General features: G+C 41.5%; 1 protein-coding gene and 1 pseudogene across 2 annotated transcripts in view; one reads left to right on the forward strand and one right to left on the reverse strand.

The window, feature by feature from the left end:
- Positions 1-215: 215 nt before the first annotated feature.
- The window catches only part of Dlgap5l1 (DLG associated protein 5 like 1), a 50613-nt gene continuing 33245 nt past the window's right edge, over positions 216-17583 (forward strand). Inside the window, exons 1-3 of one of the 2 annotated variants that reach the window (XM_039110931.2) lie at positions 216-5639; positions 7569-7664; positions 10773-10871. In XM_039110931.2, coding sequence (XP_038966859.1) covers positions 10869-10871 — 3 coding nt within the window. In that variant the 5' untranslated portion in view covers positions 216-5639; positions 7569-7664; positions 10773-10868. The remainder of the gene's footprint in view (positions 5640-7568; positions 7665-10772; positions 10872-17583) is intronic. The other variant, XM_063261259.1, reaches the window with a different exon arrangement.
- St13-ps6 (ST13, Hsp70 interacting protein, pseudogene 6) lies at positions 11833-15033 on the reverse strand (annotated as a pseudogene).

Consider the following 17583-nt stretch of genomic DNA (forward strand, 5'->3'; position numbering starts at 1 on the left):
TTACATTTCGAGTGTTATTCCCTTTCCCGGTTTACGGGCCAGCATCCCCCTAGCCCCCCTCCCCTTCTTTATGGGTGTTCCCCTCCCCATCCTCCCCCCATTACCCCCCTCCCCCCAACAATCACGTTCACTGGGGGTTCAGTCTTAGCAGGACCCAGGGCTTCCCCTTACACTGGTGATCTTACTAGGATATTCAATGCTACCTATGAGGTCAGAGTCCAGGGTCAGTCCATGTATAGTCTTTAGGTAGTGGCTTAGTCCCTGGAAGCTCTGGTTGCTTGGCATTGTTGTTCATATGGGGTCTCGAGCCCCTTCAAGCTCTCCCAGTTCTTTCTCTGATTCCTTCAACGGGGGTCCTGTTCTCAGTTCAGTGGTTTGCTGCTGGCATTCGCCTCTGTATTTGCTATATTCTGGCTGTGTCTCTCAGGAGCGATCTACATCCGGCTCCTGTCGGTCTGTACTTCTTTGCTTCATCCATCTTGTCTAATTGGATGGCTGTATATGTATGGGCCACATGTGGGGCAGGCTCTGAATGGGTGTTCCTTCTGTGTCTGTTTTAATCTTTGCCTCTCTATTCCCTGCCATGGGTATTCTTGTTCCTCTTTTAAAGAAGGAGTGAAGCATTCACATTTTGATCATCTGTCTTGAGTTTCATTTGTTCTAGGCAACTAGGGTAATTCAAGCATTTGGGCTAATAGCCACTTATCAATGAGTGCATACCATGTGTGTTTCTCTGTGATTGGGTTACCTCACTCAGGATGATATTTTCCAGATCCCTCCATTTGCCTATGAATTTCATAAAGTCATTGTTTTTGATAGCTGAGTAATATTCCATTGTGTAGATGTACCATATTTTCTGTATCCATTCCTCTGTTGAAGGGCATCTGGGTTCTTTCCAGCTTCTGGCTATTATATATAAGGCTGCTATGAACAAAGTGGAGCACGTGTCTTTTTTATATGTTGGGGCATCTTTTGGGTATATGTCCAAGAGAGGTAGAGCTGGGTCCTCAGGTAGTTCAATGTCCAATTTTCTGAGGAACCTCCAGACTGATTTCCAGGTTGGTTGTACCAGTTTGCAATCCCACCAACAATGGAGGAGTGTTCCTCTTTCTTCACATCCTCGCCAGCATTTGCTGTCACCTGAGTTTTTGATCTTTAGCCATTCTCACTGGTGTGAGGTGAAATCTCAGGGTTGTTTTGATTTGCATTTCCCTTATGACTAATGATGTTGGACATTTCTTTAGGTGTTTCTCAGCCATTTGGCATTCCTCAGCTGTGAATTCTTTGTTTAGCTCTGAACCCCATTTTTTAAAAAAGATTTATTTATTTATTTTGTATATGAGTACACTGTAGCTGTCTTCTGACACACCAGAAGAGGGCATTGGATTCCATTACAGATGGTTGTGAGCCACCATGTGGTTGCTGGGATTTGAACTCAGGACCTCTGGAAGAGCAGTCGGTGCTCTTAACCACTGAGCCATCTCTCCAGCCCCCTCTGAACCCCACTTTTTAATAGGGTTATTTGTCTCCCTGCAGTCTAACTTCTTGAGGTCTTTGTATATTTTGGATATAAGCCCTCTATCTGTTGTAGGATTGGTAAAGATCTTTTCCCAATCTGTTGGTTGCTGTTTTGTCCTAACCACAGTGTCCTTTGCCTTACAGAAGCTTTGCAGTTTTATGAGATCCCATTTGTCGATTCTTGATCTTAGAGCATAAGCCATTGGTATTTTGTTCAGGAAAATTTTCCCAGTGCCCATGTGTTCGAGATGCTTCCCCAGTTTTTCTTCTATTAGTTTGAGTGTATCTGGTTTGATGTGGAGGTCCTTGATCCACTTGGACTTAAGCTTTGTACAGGGTGATAAGCATGGATCGATCTGCATTCTTCTACATGTTGACCTCCAGTTGAACCAGCACCATTTGCTGAAAATGCTATCTTTTTTCCATTGGATGGTTTTGGCTCCTTTGTCAAAAATCAAGTGACCATAGGTGTGTGGGTTCATTTCTGGGTCTTCAATTCTATTCCATTGGTCTATCTGTCTGTCTCTGTACCAATACCATGCAGTTTTTATCACTATTGCTCTGTAATACTGCTTGAGTTCAGGGATAGTGATTCCCCCTGAAGTCCTTTTATTGTTGAGGATAGTTTTAGCTATCCTGGGTTTTTTGTTATTCCAGATGAATTTGCAAATTGTTCTGTCTAACTCTATGAAGAACTGGATTGGTATTTTGATGGGGATTGCACAATTAAATCTTTTTACAACTACTTGTCCTGTAGTCTTGTGTCATATACCTGTATTGTGGCTTATATTATAATATGCAAAGAATTCCTTCATCTTATTGGAGACATATATCACTGTCATTCTTAAATTGTACAGGTACCCCCATACTTGCCATTACTTCCAATAATTTTATAATTATAAAATCAGCCTTGTCAGAACTCAAAATAGTTGCTCATTGAAATCCTGAGCCTATATCAATGGTATGTGTACAAACTTTAGTTTGTCAAATTCTGCAAAGTGAAACATATTCATTTCATTTCTTTTGGTACTCTGATGGTAACTTATTTGTAATGAAGTTTGGTTCTACAAAAAACAAGATTGACATTTTCTCATAATTTACTTGTCTTGTTGCCAAGTGATAGAAAAAATTTGAATTTTACCATTAACACAGTATTGGTTATGAAGTTTTGAGGCTTCTAGCTCTTGTTTTACTAATGGTCAATTTCCTCACTTTCTTGTGCTAGTTGACCTGGCAAGCGTGTAGGAGATCAAATATGGGTCATACTTAATAATTTGTTTCTAATTATTGCAGTTGTATAAAAATGTTAATTCTTAGTTACCAGCAGTTTCTGTCTGCAAAATAATTCTTTTTTTGGGAGAGTAATTATGTTAATAGGTCAGAAAAATCAAATAGAACCATAAAAACTTCATACAATTCTCTCTCTTTCAATTTTTTTTTATTTTGGAACTGAATTACATGGGCTTTGGATTACTTTGCTAATTTATTTTTCTGCTGTATAACTGGCCATTCTTAATTTATTTGCATCAGTAAAAATAATGTAGGCACTTCAGGAATTGGTATTCACATTAAAATACATAAGAGAATCCCATTAGTTCTTTTTATAAATAAAGGCATTTGCTTTTAGGATATTAGATGGTTAATTTCTCCCAGAGAGATTCCACAAGTTCTTTCCCACTCTTTATTGATTACCCATAACATAGTAATCTTAGCATTAGTATAAAGCACTATGATTTGTGCTGGGTCTATGCCTGATAGTTCATAAAGTCTTATTTTATAATTGAGTCAGAAACATTTTCTTTGTCTTTAATTTTTTACTTTGTATGTTATGAAAATCCATTCTAAAATACTATCTTTCCTTTGCATAATGAGCCCAGTAGGAGAATTAGTCGAAGGCAACAGAGAGTCCTGTTTGGGTTCTCTGTGATCCACGTGTGCATCTTGATATCTCTATTAAGTTTAACTCTATTAAAACCCCCACCCCCATATAGTTTCCCGATGGCAAGACATTGCCTTGGATATCTCTCTTGGACCTAAGTTCATTGGTCCAATGGTAACCCTTGCCACATCATCTGCACCCTCCTGGAAGTCTGCACTTTCTGAATTATGTTTTGGAAGACAATTGCCCTTAGAGATGCCTTGGCCACAATTTTGTTTCAAATGTCCCTATTCCCCACAATTAAAGAACCAGGCCCTCTGTTATGGGAGACCTATAGCTGTAGCTTGACCTGTTATACTAGCTGTGTATAAGTTAGAACCAATATCATTCATGTTCTTTATCTGTTCATCTATGGGCTTAGCCTGTTCCTTCACTGGCCTTATGACTTTTTACACTCCACATTTTCAGTTTTGATTGCTAGGGTCTCTATCAACACTTGTTTTGTATTGGAGTATGGTATAATCTTATTTACTGCTGAGATTAATCTTTGTAAAAAAAACAATGATGGCTTCTTCAAAGCCTCGGAATTTCTGAAAATGATGTTTGATTTCTTTTCAGGCTTGTAAACTTTGCCCCATGCTCTTAAAGAAACATTGTTCTATGATTGCTTCTTCAATTGAACCTGTTCTTGCATATCAGCATAATAACTTTTACCTATCAACCGGTTCCTCCCCAAATTAATTTCTCTTGCTCTATTGTGCTGTTCCAAATTCCTGACTACTCTTCACTATGAAAACCATTGCCATTTAAGGACCAGCCTCTAGTACAACTGTGACCAATGCCCTCCATTCTTAGGGAATACACCTATTCTGAATATTCCAATGTAGCGTTTGTTTCACTTATGCTGGGTGCATCAAATAAAATATCATTGCCTCCTTAAACTGCTTTAGGCCTTCCATTTCTATAGAATGCAACCTCTCTCATGATAACCTTGTGGATTATCCTCATTAGCAGGCATATGCTTTGTAAGTACTGGGAACGCTCTTGGTGATTTTGACCAAGGACTGCTGTGGGTTTATCCCTATTTCTTGAAGAAAAAAAAGCTTTTATTTGACCATTCTTTTTCATTTCTCTGATACAACTGCCCATTGACACATTTCCTCCCTCTTTTTCTATGTGGGGAAACTCCCTTCTTTTGAATTAGTCACTGGAAATGAACATATTTGTTCTCCTTTTTCTTGATGCTCTCTTATTACCAAGTTGCTCTGTTTCCGCCAGTAATGTTTCCAGTTGGCTAACCAGTGTTTTAACATTCTTATAAACTAATTAAGTCAAAACAAGGAAAAACGGGGGAAAATGGCTAAAAACAATGGAGGGTATATTCCAACAACAGCATCTGTAAATACACTGTCAGCTTTTTCAAACAAATTACCCATCCCTTCTTTTCTGTTCCTTGATCGTACTTGAAATAAAGCTTCCCATCCTGCCTAGCCACAATGGTGGCCAAATTTCTCTTAATGTAAGGTTGGTTTGTTTTGTTTCTGATTTGTTTTTCTTCCTTCAAACAGATTCCACATTGGGTGCTCAATTTTCCTTTGGCTTAAAATTTTTCCCTTTTTGTTTTATAGTTCTTTGTCTCTATAAACTTATATAGCTACTTCATTTGTGGTTTTTTCATGGGTTCTTCTTTTGTTTGTTCCCTAACACTATTGTCTCTGCCTCTGCCCAGCTTCTCCTGAGTAAACTGTGACCAACTGTCTTCTCACTGCTAGCTCATTCTAATTGTTTCTTAGTTTCACTCTCCAAAATGTCTTCTTTACTCTTTTCAAGCCCTGCCTAAGGTCTTCTTTCTTCTTTGCTGACACACTCTTCTGTCTCCTGAACCCTACTTCTCCTCCTACTCTCTCCCACTTCCTTCTCACTTCTCCCCTCCCTCTCAGCTTCTGTTGGCTTTCTACCCAATTCTGTTCCCAGAAGTCCAAGAGCCAACTGTCACTGAAGAGCATAGGGTCATTTAAAGGGCCAGGCACATAAAGTATTTCTTACTGCAGGAATTTGTTCCTATGTGGCTCTGCTTAGCTATGCAGAGGTTGTAACTTACCTGTAGATCAGTGAGACTCTGCATGGAAAATGTTCATGGATGAAAAAATAAGTACAGGCTAAGGGAGCAGGTCCTGGCTGAGTCTATGAGCCTTGTGCACGGAATAGGTCCCCACATCTCCTCATTCATTCATCAGGAAAGGTACTGCAACACAGCAATATTTCCTCTGCGCGCGCTCTCTCTCTTTCTGGTGTGAGTATGTGTGTGTGTTTGTGTGTCCCTAGATGTAAGAGAGGTAGGAGAGCATGATGGTGCCCATGTTGTACATATGTGTAGGTACATGCTTGCATAGGTGCTTATGGTCTGGGTGCTTGTATATACAAGTATGTGTGCATGTGTGCCTGTATGCATTTATGTGTGAGTGTGTGTATGTGCAGGCACACACTCATTTGTGTTTCTAAAGACATGTATGTTCAATTGCTCCGGAAACATGTTAAAGTTGGTAAAGACCAATTTTAATGAGAAAAGTACTCTGTCAGTTCACTTGGCATCCAATGAATTGTCAAGTACAGCAGACCAACATTTTACATGGCCACCTAGCTCCCTATAACAAACAGAAATAAAACCTGCTGTGAACACAGATTTTCAAAGATTTGTAGAGGCAAGCTATATATCTGCATGGAGATTCGTTAGAGATAAAACAAAGGACTATGGGTACATGGAGGAGAGAAGGAGGCTGCTGTGGCAAATCCATGTTCTTGAAGGTCAGGACACACTGCCTAAGTGTTTATGTGTGTTTTCTGCCCTTGGTGCATGCTGACTGTTCACTGCAAGGTCAGGGGACTCATTGTTCCTTCTCAGCATCCCGGATGGTTTTCCTCAGCGCCTCCTGCCATTTTCTTTCCAGCTGTGCCTAATCTTGACTCAGTTAGCATTGGCTTTGGAGTTTGCTATGATTTTATTTGAGAGATGGAGTTGCATCTGCATCCAGTAAAATTCCCAGAGCTGTGCTGAGGTGCAAAACCAGGGCGGTCTCCAACAGCCCCTTTAGGCTTGTGATTGTTTAAAGTGCTCACTGTGTCCTGTCTGTAGCTCTCTGTAACTGCTGTATTTCAAAATCATTCCCTCTGAGTTAAAATCAGCCACAAGGAAGGTTGCAAGAAATGTGAGCCTTCAGACTGTGCTGGTGATGTAAAATGGGGTGTCCCCATGAAGAAGCCATGAACAACTCTTCAGATATATGAACTGCAATCCCTGTTGACCCAGGGATTCCAGAACAAGAAGTAGGTGTCCTCAGAGAAACTAGGGCGCATCAGGTTTGTAGTGGTCCTCCTTAGAGCAGCCCTGAAGGAGAAACTATACAGATGTCATGAATCTTGCGTGAAAAAGGATAACATAGAGCAGCCCTTCCATGGACTACTGCTCAGTACGAGATAATACTTGTAAGCACTTGGCCTTCAACTAGTCATCCTTACCTTACTCAGAATATCCCTGACACAGTCACGGTACAGGGAGGGAAGTTTTATTTTTGGCTCCTTGTTATGGAGATTTTCTAGTTGCCTGGGGTTATAGCTTTAGACCTGAAGTCAGGCAGGCTATGTTAAAGGGAGCTTCATTTGGAGGAAGCTGCTCCCCATGGAGCAACTGGGAAACAGTGCACAATACAAGATGCTGGTCCACTACCATACAAGATGCTGGTCTAAGGATGTGCTGGCATCCAAGCCTACATTTCACAGTCTTGGGAACTTGCTAAGCATGCATAGCTCGCTGGCAAGACCTCATGGGTAAAACTTTATTGTTCATTAGGTGTACAGGAAAAGCACTTATCGATACTTGTCTGTATCTCCTGACCACTATGTTCTTATCCCATCCAAGAAACTATTGGAGAAAGGTGATGTTTGTTTGTTTGTTTTTTCTAGTCCCTCATAGTGTGTAGTTCACAGTTCAGTTTCTAACATTTTTATAGCTGAAAAAAATCTAAGCCTACACGTTCTCTGAGACTATTTCCTTGGGATACAGGGAATGACCTCAACTGAAAATTATTGCTAGATTGTGCAGCAGAACAGAGCTGATTCAGACTCTGCGGCTGACATGGCAGCCCATCACCAGGTCCGTCCCCTCTTTCTCTAGGTCTAAAATCCCCTAGCATGAGGATGTAGCAGAGCCTAGGATGAGCGCTCCCTCAGACAGAGCTGCTGCAGCAGGAGCACTGAGTGTTCACAGCAAGTAAGCCACCATTGCATCCAATCCCAGCAAGCATGGCAGTTGTGGGTGGGTTTTCTTCCTTTGCTTTGCTGTGTGCAAATAGGCCCTGATTTTGTCTAGCCTGTGGCCCAGCAAGAGTGCTTCTGTGTCTGACTGCCTTTCCTTCACGGATAGCACCCATGAGAAAACTGAGGGGGCAAACGAAAGCCACAGAGAACTGGAAACAACATTCCACACTCTAAGATCAAGGCCTCCTCAGGAAAAGACACGTCCTGTAGCTGTGAACTCACCAGTGAGGCAAATCCCAACTGAACTCTAGGGGATACAGCCCTAATCTGAAGCATGAGTCTGTTGGCTAACCATTGCAATGGAAAGAAAGCATCAGGAATTAGCCTGACATATAAAGAAGCCAAAGACAAGAGTTGCTCAGAATTCTGACACCCACCAGCAAGTTGTCCCAGTAAGGGGGACAACAACAAGGAGTTGGTGAGCAAAGTTCCTCTATTAGGGGCTTTCGCAAGTTGACTGAATCCTCATTCCTCCATATGTGGTAGGATGGAGGACTATATTGATGTCACACTGTTATTTAGACACACTATACCAAAAAGCATCACATTCTTTCTACAGTACAGTATTGAAGCCACGCCATATCACACCCATGGGATGCTGACATTAATGCTCTACGGAGATGACAACAATCCCTCACTCCTCTTAGCAGTAATTTGTTCTTCCATAAGGAAAATTGGTGTATATTGTTATGTCTCAAAGCCTGGATTAAAGGATTGATCCTTAGGAAGGTTGTTTAGAGGACATCCAAGTTTTATTTGCCATTTTTGGATAGGCAGATTTTCTCCAATACAGTATTTTAGTATCAAATAAGCACACAGAGGCAGGTGTTGGCTGAAAGAATAACATAGTGGCCAACACAGTACACGATCAGCCTGCTGTAAAGGCTATTCCTTTTCACAGGTCAAAGGCTATGTATTACACCAGCAGCTGGTGATAATTTATGAAGAAGCATTAATTAGGGCTACAATGAATCTTCTTTCTTTTTAAAAAAATTTTTTATTAGATATAATTCTTTACTTATATTTCAAATGTTATTCCTCTTCCCAGTTTCCTGTTCATAAGCCCCCATTTCCTACCCCCACCTCGCCCATATGGGTATTCCTCCTACACATCCCTCTTATTGCCCCCTCCATATTCCCCTGCACTGGGGGTCCAACCTTGGCAGGACCAAGGGCTTCCCCTTCCCCTGGTGCCCCAACAAGGCTATTCTTTGTTACATGTGCAGTTGGAGCCCTGGGTCAGTCCATGTATAGTCTTTGGTTAGTGGTTTATCCCTGGAAGCTCTGGTTGGCTGGCATTATTGTTTTTTATGGGGTTGCAAGCTCCTTCAACTCTCTCAATACATCCTCTAATACATCCTTGCCAGCATCTGCTGTCACCTGAGTTTTTGATCTTAGCTATTCTGACTGGTGTGAGGTGGAATCTCAGGGTTGTTTTGATTTGCATTTCCCTAATGACTAAGGATGTTGAACATTTCCTTAGGTGCCTTTTGGCCATTCGATAATCCTCAGCTGAGAATGTTTTGTTTAGCTCTGTACCCCATTTTTTAATAGGGTTACTTGGCTCTCTGGAGCCTAACTTCTTGAATTCTTTGTATATTTTGGATATTAGCCCTCTATCAGATGTAAGATTGGTAAAGATATTTTCCCAATCTGTTGGTTGCCGTTTTGTCCTAATGACAGTGTCTTTTGCTTTACAAACGCTTTGCATTTTTATGAGGTCCCATTTGTCGATTCTTGATCTTAGAGCATGAGCCATTGGTGTTTTGTTCAGGAAATCCCCCCCCCCATCCATGTCTTTGAGACTCTTCCCCACTTTTTCTACTTTCAAACTAATAGAGTTTGAGTGTATCTGGTTTGATGTGGAGGTCCTTGATCCACTTGGACTTAAGCTTTGTACATGGTGATAAGAATGGATCGATTTTCATTCTTCTACATGCCAACCTCTGCTTGAACCAGCAGCATTTGTTGAAAATGCTATCTTTCTTCCATTGGATGGTTTTAGCTCCTTTGTCAAAGATCAAGTGAGTATAGGTGTGTGGGTTCATTTCTGGGTCTTCAGTTCTGTTCCACTGATCTATCTGCCTGTCTCTGTACCAATACCATACAGTTTTTATGACTATTGTTCTGTAATACTGCTTAAAGTCAGAGATGGTGATTCCCCCAGAAGTTCTTTTATTTTTGAATATATTTTTTGCTATCCTGGTTTTTTTGTTATTCCAAATGAATTTGAAAATTGCTCTTTCTATCTCTATAAAGAATTGAGTAGGAATTTTGATGGAGATTGCATTGAATCTGTAGATTGCTTTTGGTAAAATGGCCATCTTTACTATATTAATCCTGCCAATCCATGAGCATGGAAGATCTTTCCATCTTCTGAGATCTTCCTCAATTTCTTTCTTCAGAGACTTGAAGTTCTTGTCATACAGATCTTTCACTTGCTTGGTTAAAGTCACACCAAGATATTTTATATTATTTGGGACTATGTGAAGGGTGTCATTTTCTTAATTTCTTTCTCAGCCTGTTTATCCTTTGAGTAGAGGAAGGCTACTATTTGTTTGAGTTAATTTTATACCCTGACACTTTGCTGAAGTTGTTTATCAGGTTAAGTAGTTACAATGAATTTTCTAACAACTACCATACAATGATATGCCATGGTCAGTAGGGACTAGCAATCTCTTTGCTTAGAAACATCAGATAATATGATGTTGGAGTGCTATGATGAATGATTCTGGATATTGTTAAATCAGCCAAAAAGCATGTATATACAAGATGCAATCCCAAAATAATCCAGAGGCATTTTTGGGGACCTACATCCAGCACAAAGAAGGTGATTCCTAGATTCCTAGATTGCGATCAGAACCAGGTGACTGTAAATAAAGCAATATGGGAATCACTTGTTCATTCATCGATAGTATAACAACTAGATAGTCACAGCACACATGACATTCATGGGCATGTCCTGAGTTTGCCACCCAATGTTCTCCTGTACATAATGAGATTTATACAAACCCCTCAGATGACCAAAATGTCAAGATCAAAGATAATATTGATTTTTCAGATCAATCAACACTTGCTGAGTTATTTGAAAAACCAATTTGAGGACCCCACAAATTATTCATTCATCTTACAGACCTGAATCCAAGTGAAGAGAACAATGGTGAGTATCATGTGGTTAATATGCACCCCAGAGGTACCAAATGCTGTCATTGTGGGTTATTAGCTATGCTATGCCTTGCCACATTGATATCTGATCTTTTATACTAGTGGGATGCCATTTCTGTGATACAATGTATGAGAGAAATCAACTTTAACAGGAAGCTTTGGTGCCAGGAGGCATCTAGGAGAAGCTGACACTAGCAGGTGACCTTTCTGAGATGTTTCCACCAAGGGCTGAAAAGTTATGTTGGATTCCCATCTTCAGGCAAGGCTGAGGCGATTACATCTGGGCAAAGATTCTTGCTATTAATTTGCTTTCCAGTAATTATTAAATATACATAACAATCACTAGGTATTAGCACACCTTTTTGAGCGGATTTCTGCAGAATTACAAAGGTGCACTATCTTGTAGTCATGCTATCTAGACAAATAGATGATTTCTTAATACTTCATGATGGTCCTATAAGAATCAACCCTTTCTTCATTTCCTAAGAACCCCGTCTGGGTATGTTCCCAACAGCTGACATTAATCTTCTCCCAAAGATCAAAATTCCCTGTACCAAGAGATACCAGGCATGGCTGCTAGTGGCTGCTTTGCTCAGGGCTCTCTGGTGAACTCCAAGTCACCACTGGGATAGCAGGGACAGAGCCTAGCTACAACTATTCACAGCTAAGTTAAAGGGTGATTGGAGGTAAAACCTGGTTCTAGACTCAGTCTCTCATCTCTAATTTGTGCTTTTGATTGCTGTCACCAGTCATCTCATAGCATACACACATACTCCTATTGTTTAGAGATCATAGAGGTCTCAGATGCTTATGTCACAAAGTGTCCCCAAAACTATTAGAATAAAAGATACACTCAGCACTTCCTCATTTGGGGAATCATAATATTTAGAAAGTATGAAGCCAGAGGAAAAACTAAACACCTATTTCTTTTTTTTTTTTGCTTCCCACTAACAAATCTTTATTTCATTCATGAAAGCAGTAAATCATCCACATTCACCTTCCTCGCCCAGTAATTCAAAAGGAAAAACCCAAAAAGATTAGTAAAGAAAAATGTAGGAATTGACATCCCCTAAATTTTTAAAATATATGTTTAAGGTTGAAAAATGTTTTAAGTTTGTAATTCCTAGTAGGAAAACATTATCTGAACGAACACTCTAATGGTAAACCACTGTAAAATGCCTCAGCCGCATATGATGCAGAGGGTAGGGATTATCTTCGAAGCGCCCCAGCTCTCCGGTGAGGTCAGAGGTACACTGGTTTGTATTATTGCCACATCCAGTAAGTGAGCTAAGCTGTTCTTCATTCAGCAAGGGCTTTGACATTATGAGTGACCTCCAAACTTGGCTGACAATTTACTGATGAGATTCATAACCTTTGGGTTGTTCTGATAGTTTGACATATTTGATGGGTTCTGGGCCACATCCTGGAAAGCCACCATGACTTCTGGATCCTGCATGGCTGCAAGAACCTCTGGGTCACTGAGGATTTCGTTGAGTCCAGGCATTCCTGCCATTCCTGGCATGGCCCCTCCCATTCCAGGCATTCCTCCAGAAAAATTTCCAGGCATTCCCCCTGGAAAACCACCTGGAAAAGAGCCAAACTGAGATCCAGATTGTCTTCTGGCTTCTTCTTCCCTTTGGGCTTTTTCATGCTCTTCTCGAGCCTTCTTCACCCTTTCTATTCGTTCTTTTATCTCTCGCTCTTCACGTTTTCGCTCATACTTTCTCCGATGTTCAGCAATCTTTTGAGCCCGAGGCTGGACTTCTCTGAGCATTGCACTGGCATCCTCGTCATAATCCAGTTTACAGGAAGGGCAAGATTGCGAGCTGCTTCTTCCCAGTGACCCAGGAGTCTGTGCGCTTTCCCTCTCTATTTGTATGGTTGAGCTGAATCAGGGTTTATTTCAATAGTTCTGTCACAGTCTCGGATGGCAGCATTTGGCTTCTGTAATTTGACGAAAACACTGGCTCTCTTGGCATACAGAATGGCCAAGCGAGGGTTTAGCTTGATGGCGTCTGTGAACAAGTCAATGGCTTTCTGGAGCTCACCATCATTTAGAGCGTCGATGGCAGCCCCCTTCTTTTCATTTGCTTCATCCATCATCGCCTCAGTTATCTCTGCATTTTCATCTCCCATTTCTTTTTTTTTTTTTTTTTTTACTTTTTTTTTTTTTTTATTAACTTGAGTATTTCTTATATACATTTCGAGTGTTATTCCCTTTCCCGGTTTCCGGGCAAACATCCCCCTCCCCCCTCCCCTTCCTTATGGGTGTTCCCCTCCCAACCCTCCCCCCATTGCCGCCCTCCCCCCATAGACTAGTTCACTGTGGGTTCAGTCTTAGCAGGACCCAGGGCTTCCCCTTCCACTGGTGCTCTTACTAGGATATTCATTGCTACCTATGGGGTCAGAGTCCAGGGTCAGTCCATGTATAGTCTTTAGGTAGTGGCTTAGTCCCTGGAAGCTCTGGTTGCTTGGCATTGTTGTACTTTTGGGGTCTCGAGCCCCTTCAAGCTCTTCCAGTTCTTTCTCTGATTCCTTCAATAGGGGACCTATTCTCAGTTCAGTGGTTTGCTGCTGGCATTCGCCTCTATATTTGCTGTATTCTGGCTGTGTCTCTCAGGAGCGATCTACATCCGGCTCCTGTCGGTCTGCACTTCTTTGCTTCATCCATCTTGTCTAATTGGGTGGCTGTATATGTATGGGCCACATGTGGGGCAGGCTCTGAATGGGTGTTCCTTCAGTCTCTGTTTTAATCTTTGCCTCTCCCTTCCCTGCCAAGGGTATTCTTTTTCCTCATTTAAAGAAGGAGTGAAGCACTCACATTTTGATCATCCGTCTTGAGTTTCGTTTGTTCTAGGGATCTAGGGTAATTCAAGCATTTGGGCTAATAGCCACTTATCAATGAGTGCATACCATGTATGTCTTTCTGTGATTGGGTTAGCTCACTCAGGATGATATTTTCCAGTTCCAACCATTTGCCTACGAATTTCATAAACTCGTTGTTTTTGATAGCTGAGTAATATTCCATTGTGTAGATGTACCACATTTTCTGTATCCATTCCTCTGTTGAAGGGCATCTGGGTTCTTTCCATTTTCTGGCTATTATAAATAAGGCTGCGATGAACATAGTGGAGCACGTGTCTCTTTTATATGTTGAGGCATCTTTTGGGTATATGCCCAAGAGAGGTATAGCTGGATCCTCAGGCAGTTCAATGTCCAATTTTCTGAGGAACCTCCAGACTGATTTCCAGAATGGTTTTACCAGTCTGCAATCCCACCAACAATGGAGGAGTGTTCCTCTTTCTCCACATCCTTGCCAGCATCTGCTGTCACCTGAGTTTTTGATCTTAGCCAATCGCACTGGTGTGAGGTGAAATCTCAGGGTTGTTTTGATTTGCATTTCCCTTATGACTAAAGATGTTGAACATTTCTTTAGGTGTTTCTCAGCCATTCGGCATTCCTCAGCTGTGAATTCTTTGTTTAGCTCTGAACCCCATTTTTTAATAGGGTTATTTGTTTCCCTGCGGTCTAACTTCTTGAGTTCTTTGTATATTTTGGAAATAAGGCCTCTATCTGTTGTAGGATTGGTAAAGATCTTTTCCCAATCTGTTGGTTGCCGTTTTGTCCTAACCACAGTGTCCTTTGCCTTACAGAAGCTTTGCAGTTTTATGAGATCCCATTTGTCGATTCTTGATCTTAGAGCATAAGCCATTGGTGTTTTGTTCAGGAAATTTTTTCCAGTGCCCATGTGTTCCAGATGCTTCCCTAGTTTTTCTTCTATTAGTTTGTCATCTCCCATTTCTTGTGGAGCATCAGTGTCTGCTTCAATTACACCTTCATTGTCAATTTCTAGATCGCTCTCCTCACTCGATGGCTCCTCTGTCTTTATGTTGTCCTCTGTCGTCTTGTCTCTTTTTTCTTCCTTAGTGTTTTCTTCTGACTTCGCTTTATGAGTAGCAGGCGGTACTTTACCCCCCCACGCTCTCCACCCACTCCCTCAGGAAACGCATTTCCTCGGTGTGCAGGACGCTCGGGTCCTGCCTACACATCTTCACGAAGGCCGGAAGCTCGCTCACTTTTCGGGGATCCATAGTGGTGAGGCTGGAAGCTTCTGGCGGTGGGCGGCTGCGGAGGCCCGATGCCAAGCCCGGGAGCGGCTCAACGTGACCAAGTAGAAGGGGCTAAACACCTATTTCTTACATAAGGATCCACCATTCAAATCATTATATACTTTTATATTTACCACCAACTAATTCAGAACCAAAAACCCATTATTCTAACGGCTCAATCCCTTTGGGTACTACACAACACAAATTTAATAATTCTTCATTAGGCTTTTAGTTTTTGTTTTCGATATTCTCTTAATTGAATTCTTACTGCATATGAACTTTCAAAGTTGGTATGTACAGATATAAGAGTTTCTGTGGATATGTACTAGATATATGAGTCTGGAACTAATGATTGCTTTGACCTTTGCTGTCCTTTGACTCTACATTACTAGGTACCTTGTGGTAAAGCAACTGACTAGCTGAGTAGCTTTTCTTTCCCTGTAAAATAATATTTCTTTCTTTATTAATTTATCTGATGATTTATTTATGTGTGCATGCATATGTTACATTCCACATGTGAAGACAGAGGACAACTCGAAGGAGCTGGTTGCTAGTTTCCTTTCTCTGTTGTTCTCCACTTTATTTCCTGAGGCATGGTCTCCTGTGGACCTAGCAGCTTGCCCTTTTATTGTCTAGTGAGCCATCTCATGCTGAGGATCCTGTTTCTGTTCCTGAATCTTCCATGGAATGACAGACAAGCTATCAGATTTATTCGAACTCTGGTCCTCACACTTTATGGCACATACCTTATTCAATGAACCATCTTCCCAGCTCTGATGTACTAGCTTCCTTCTGTTCCACAGATCTTGAACCTATTGATTGCTAGGTATTATTTAAATCTTTAAATGGTAGTCCTTTTTACAGGCTCTACAATTTAGAATACCAGTTCCTCTTTCAGTATTGTATTTTTCCTCTTGAGAAGCTTCTGAAGGGGTCTATTTATTTCATTTTTTTGCTCCACTCCAAAAGGAGTCCATAGGTCATCAGTACCAGGAGCAGACCAGGAAACTAGGCCATAAAACATCTGCTCCAGAAACAGACCCCCAAAGTCCAGGAATAAGAGAATAAGATCCCCAACTGAGGAGCAGCCAGAAGAGAGCTACATGAATGGGAGGTAACTTACCTCAGGATTGGACATCTGTGCTGGGCAGCCTCTGCTGTGGTTTCTCATTCTTGAGGCAGGAATGCAGTCCATCTGGGGCATCCCCTCACCATACCAATGGAGTTTTATATTATGTCACACTGACATAATAGCCAATAAATTGTCCTAACTTCAGAGCTTTGGCCCCTATGAATCATATTAGAGAAAACTATCCCAGTTCCCTATAAAAGAAGCCTGAGCATCTCTGTCTGGGTTGCCATTTTGATGTGGTGACCCCTGCATGCTGGCCTTTTCTGCAGAATAAACTCTCTTTGTACTTATACACTATTTGATTCTGCGGTCTGGCTTCTGTGATTTCTCAAACCCCAAACACTTCACTGGAAGGATGAAGGGATGTGGGACTCCAAACTTACTGACTTTTGTAAGGAATACTAAAACTTCAAGTTATCTTAACATGGGGCCCTCCTTACTGAATGTGCCTCTGTACCACAAGCAAACCATTTCCCTTTGTAAACCTCAGACTATGAACAGCTCTTGCTGGGTTTGAAGAAGCAGGCTTCTCATGTTTTCATTTCGTTCCTTCATACCCAAGAATACTCTTCTACCTCTGGTGACTCATAGTTCCTGCATCCCTACATCTTCAGTCTGATGACAATACACTAGGCTCTTACAAACTCTCAGACTTTCTCATAACAAATTCCAGGGAATTATTTCAGTCCTCCTTTCTCCTGATTACTGTGCAAACCCTGCACCATTTGTACTGTGGGCAATTCTGCTAGTTCTCCACCAAATATCACTGACCAGTACAGCTGATATATATCCAATTAAAGACTCAGCTTTACCAGCATCCCATGCAGAGGAAATGCAGGTGACATTGTCACACTCATTAGGCTAATCCCAGACATCCCAACATCCTGTAAGGTCCATGTTAAATTCTAATCAGCATGACATGATAGTGCTCTTTGTGTTTGCTTGATTTACATATGATCCATATGCGTATTCCCATGTAGGCAGTAACCACCCAACACTGTCATTCTGAGGCCTAGGTTCTCTCCAGGTTCACTTGTTCCTATGACCTCAGATGGCCTCTATTCAGCCAGGGCAGAGAAAAGCATCAGAGACTAGGCAGCAATAGGAAAGTTAAAACTCAGCAATACGATAACACATAACTACCAGGAGAGCAGAGATTGTACTTTATGTATGTGCCAGAAACGAGGAAACTGGTCTGGTCCAAGAGAAGGCAGTCTTTGCCATAAGACTTTGTCACCTGGCCACCCAGATCTGGCCAGTTAGACCAGTAGGCATGGCAGGAGCAAACCATGCACACTGCTCCCCAACTGTGTGTATTCCTGGGCACAAAATCTCACCCGATCTGTCCCTTATGCTTCAGATCAGCATGTGTTTCTCACTCTCTGTCATAACAGACATAGGAGTCAACATTTCCATTTTCTTCCTATTTCTGTCTTAATCCAAGAGTTCATTTGCCCTGGGGTATA

Source organism: Rattus norvegicus, chromosome 5 (genome assembly GCF_036323735.1).
Source record: "Rattus norvegicus strain BN/NHsdMcwi chromosome 5, GRCr8, whole genome shotgun sequence".
Taxonomy (NCBI): Eukaryota; Metazoa; Chordata; class Mammalia; order Rodentia; family Muridae; genus Rattus; species Rattus norvegicus.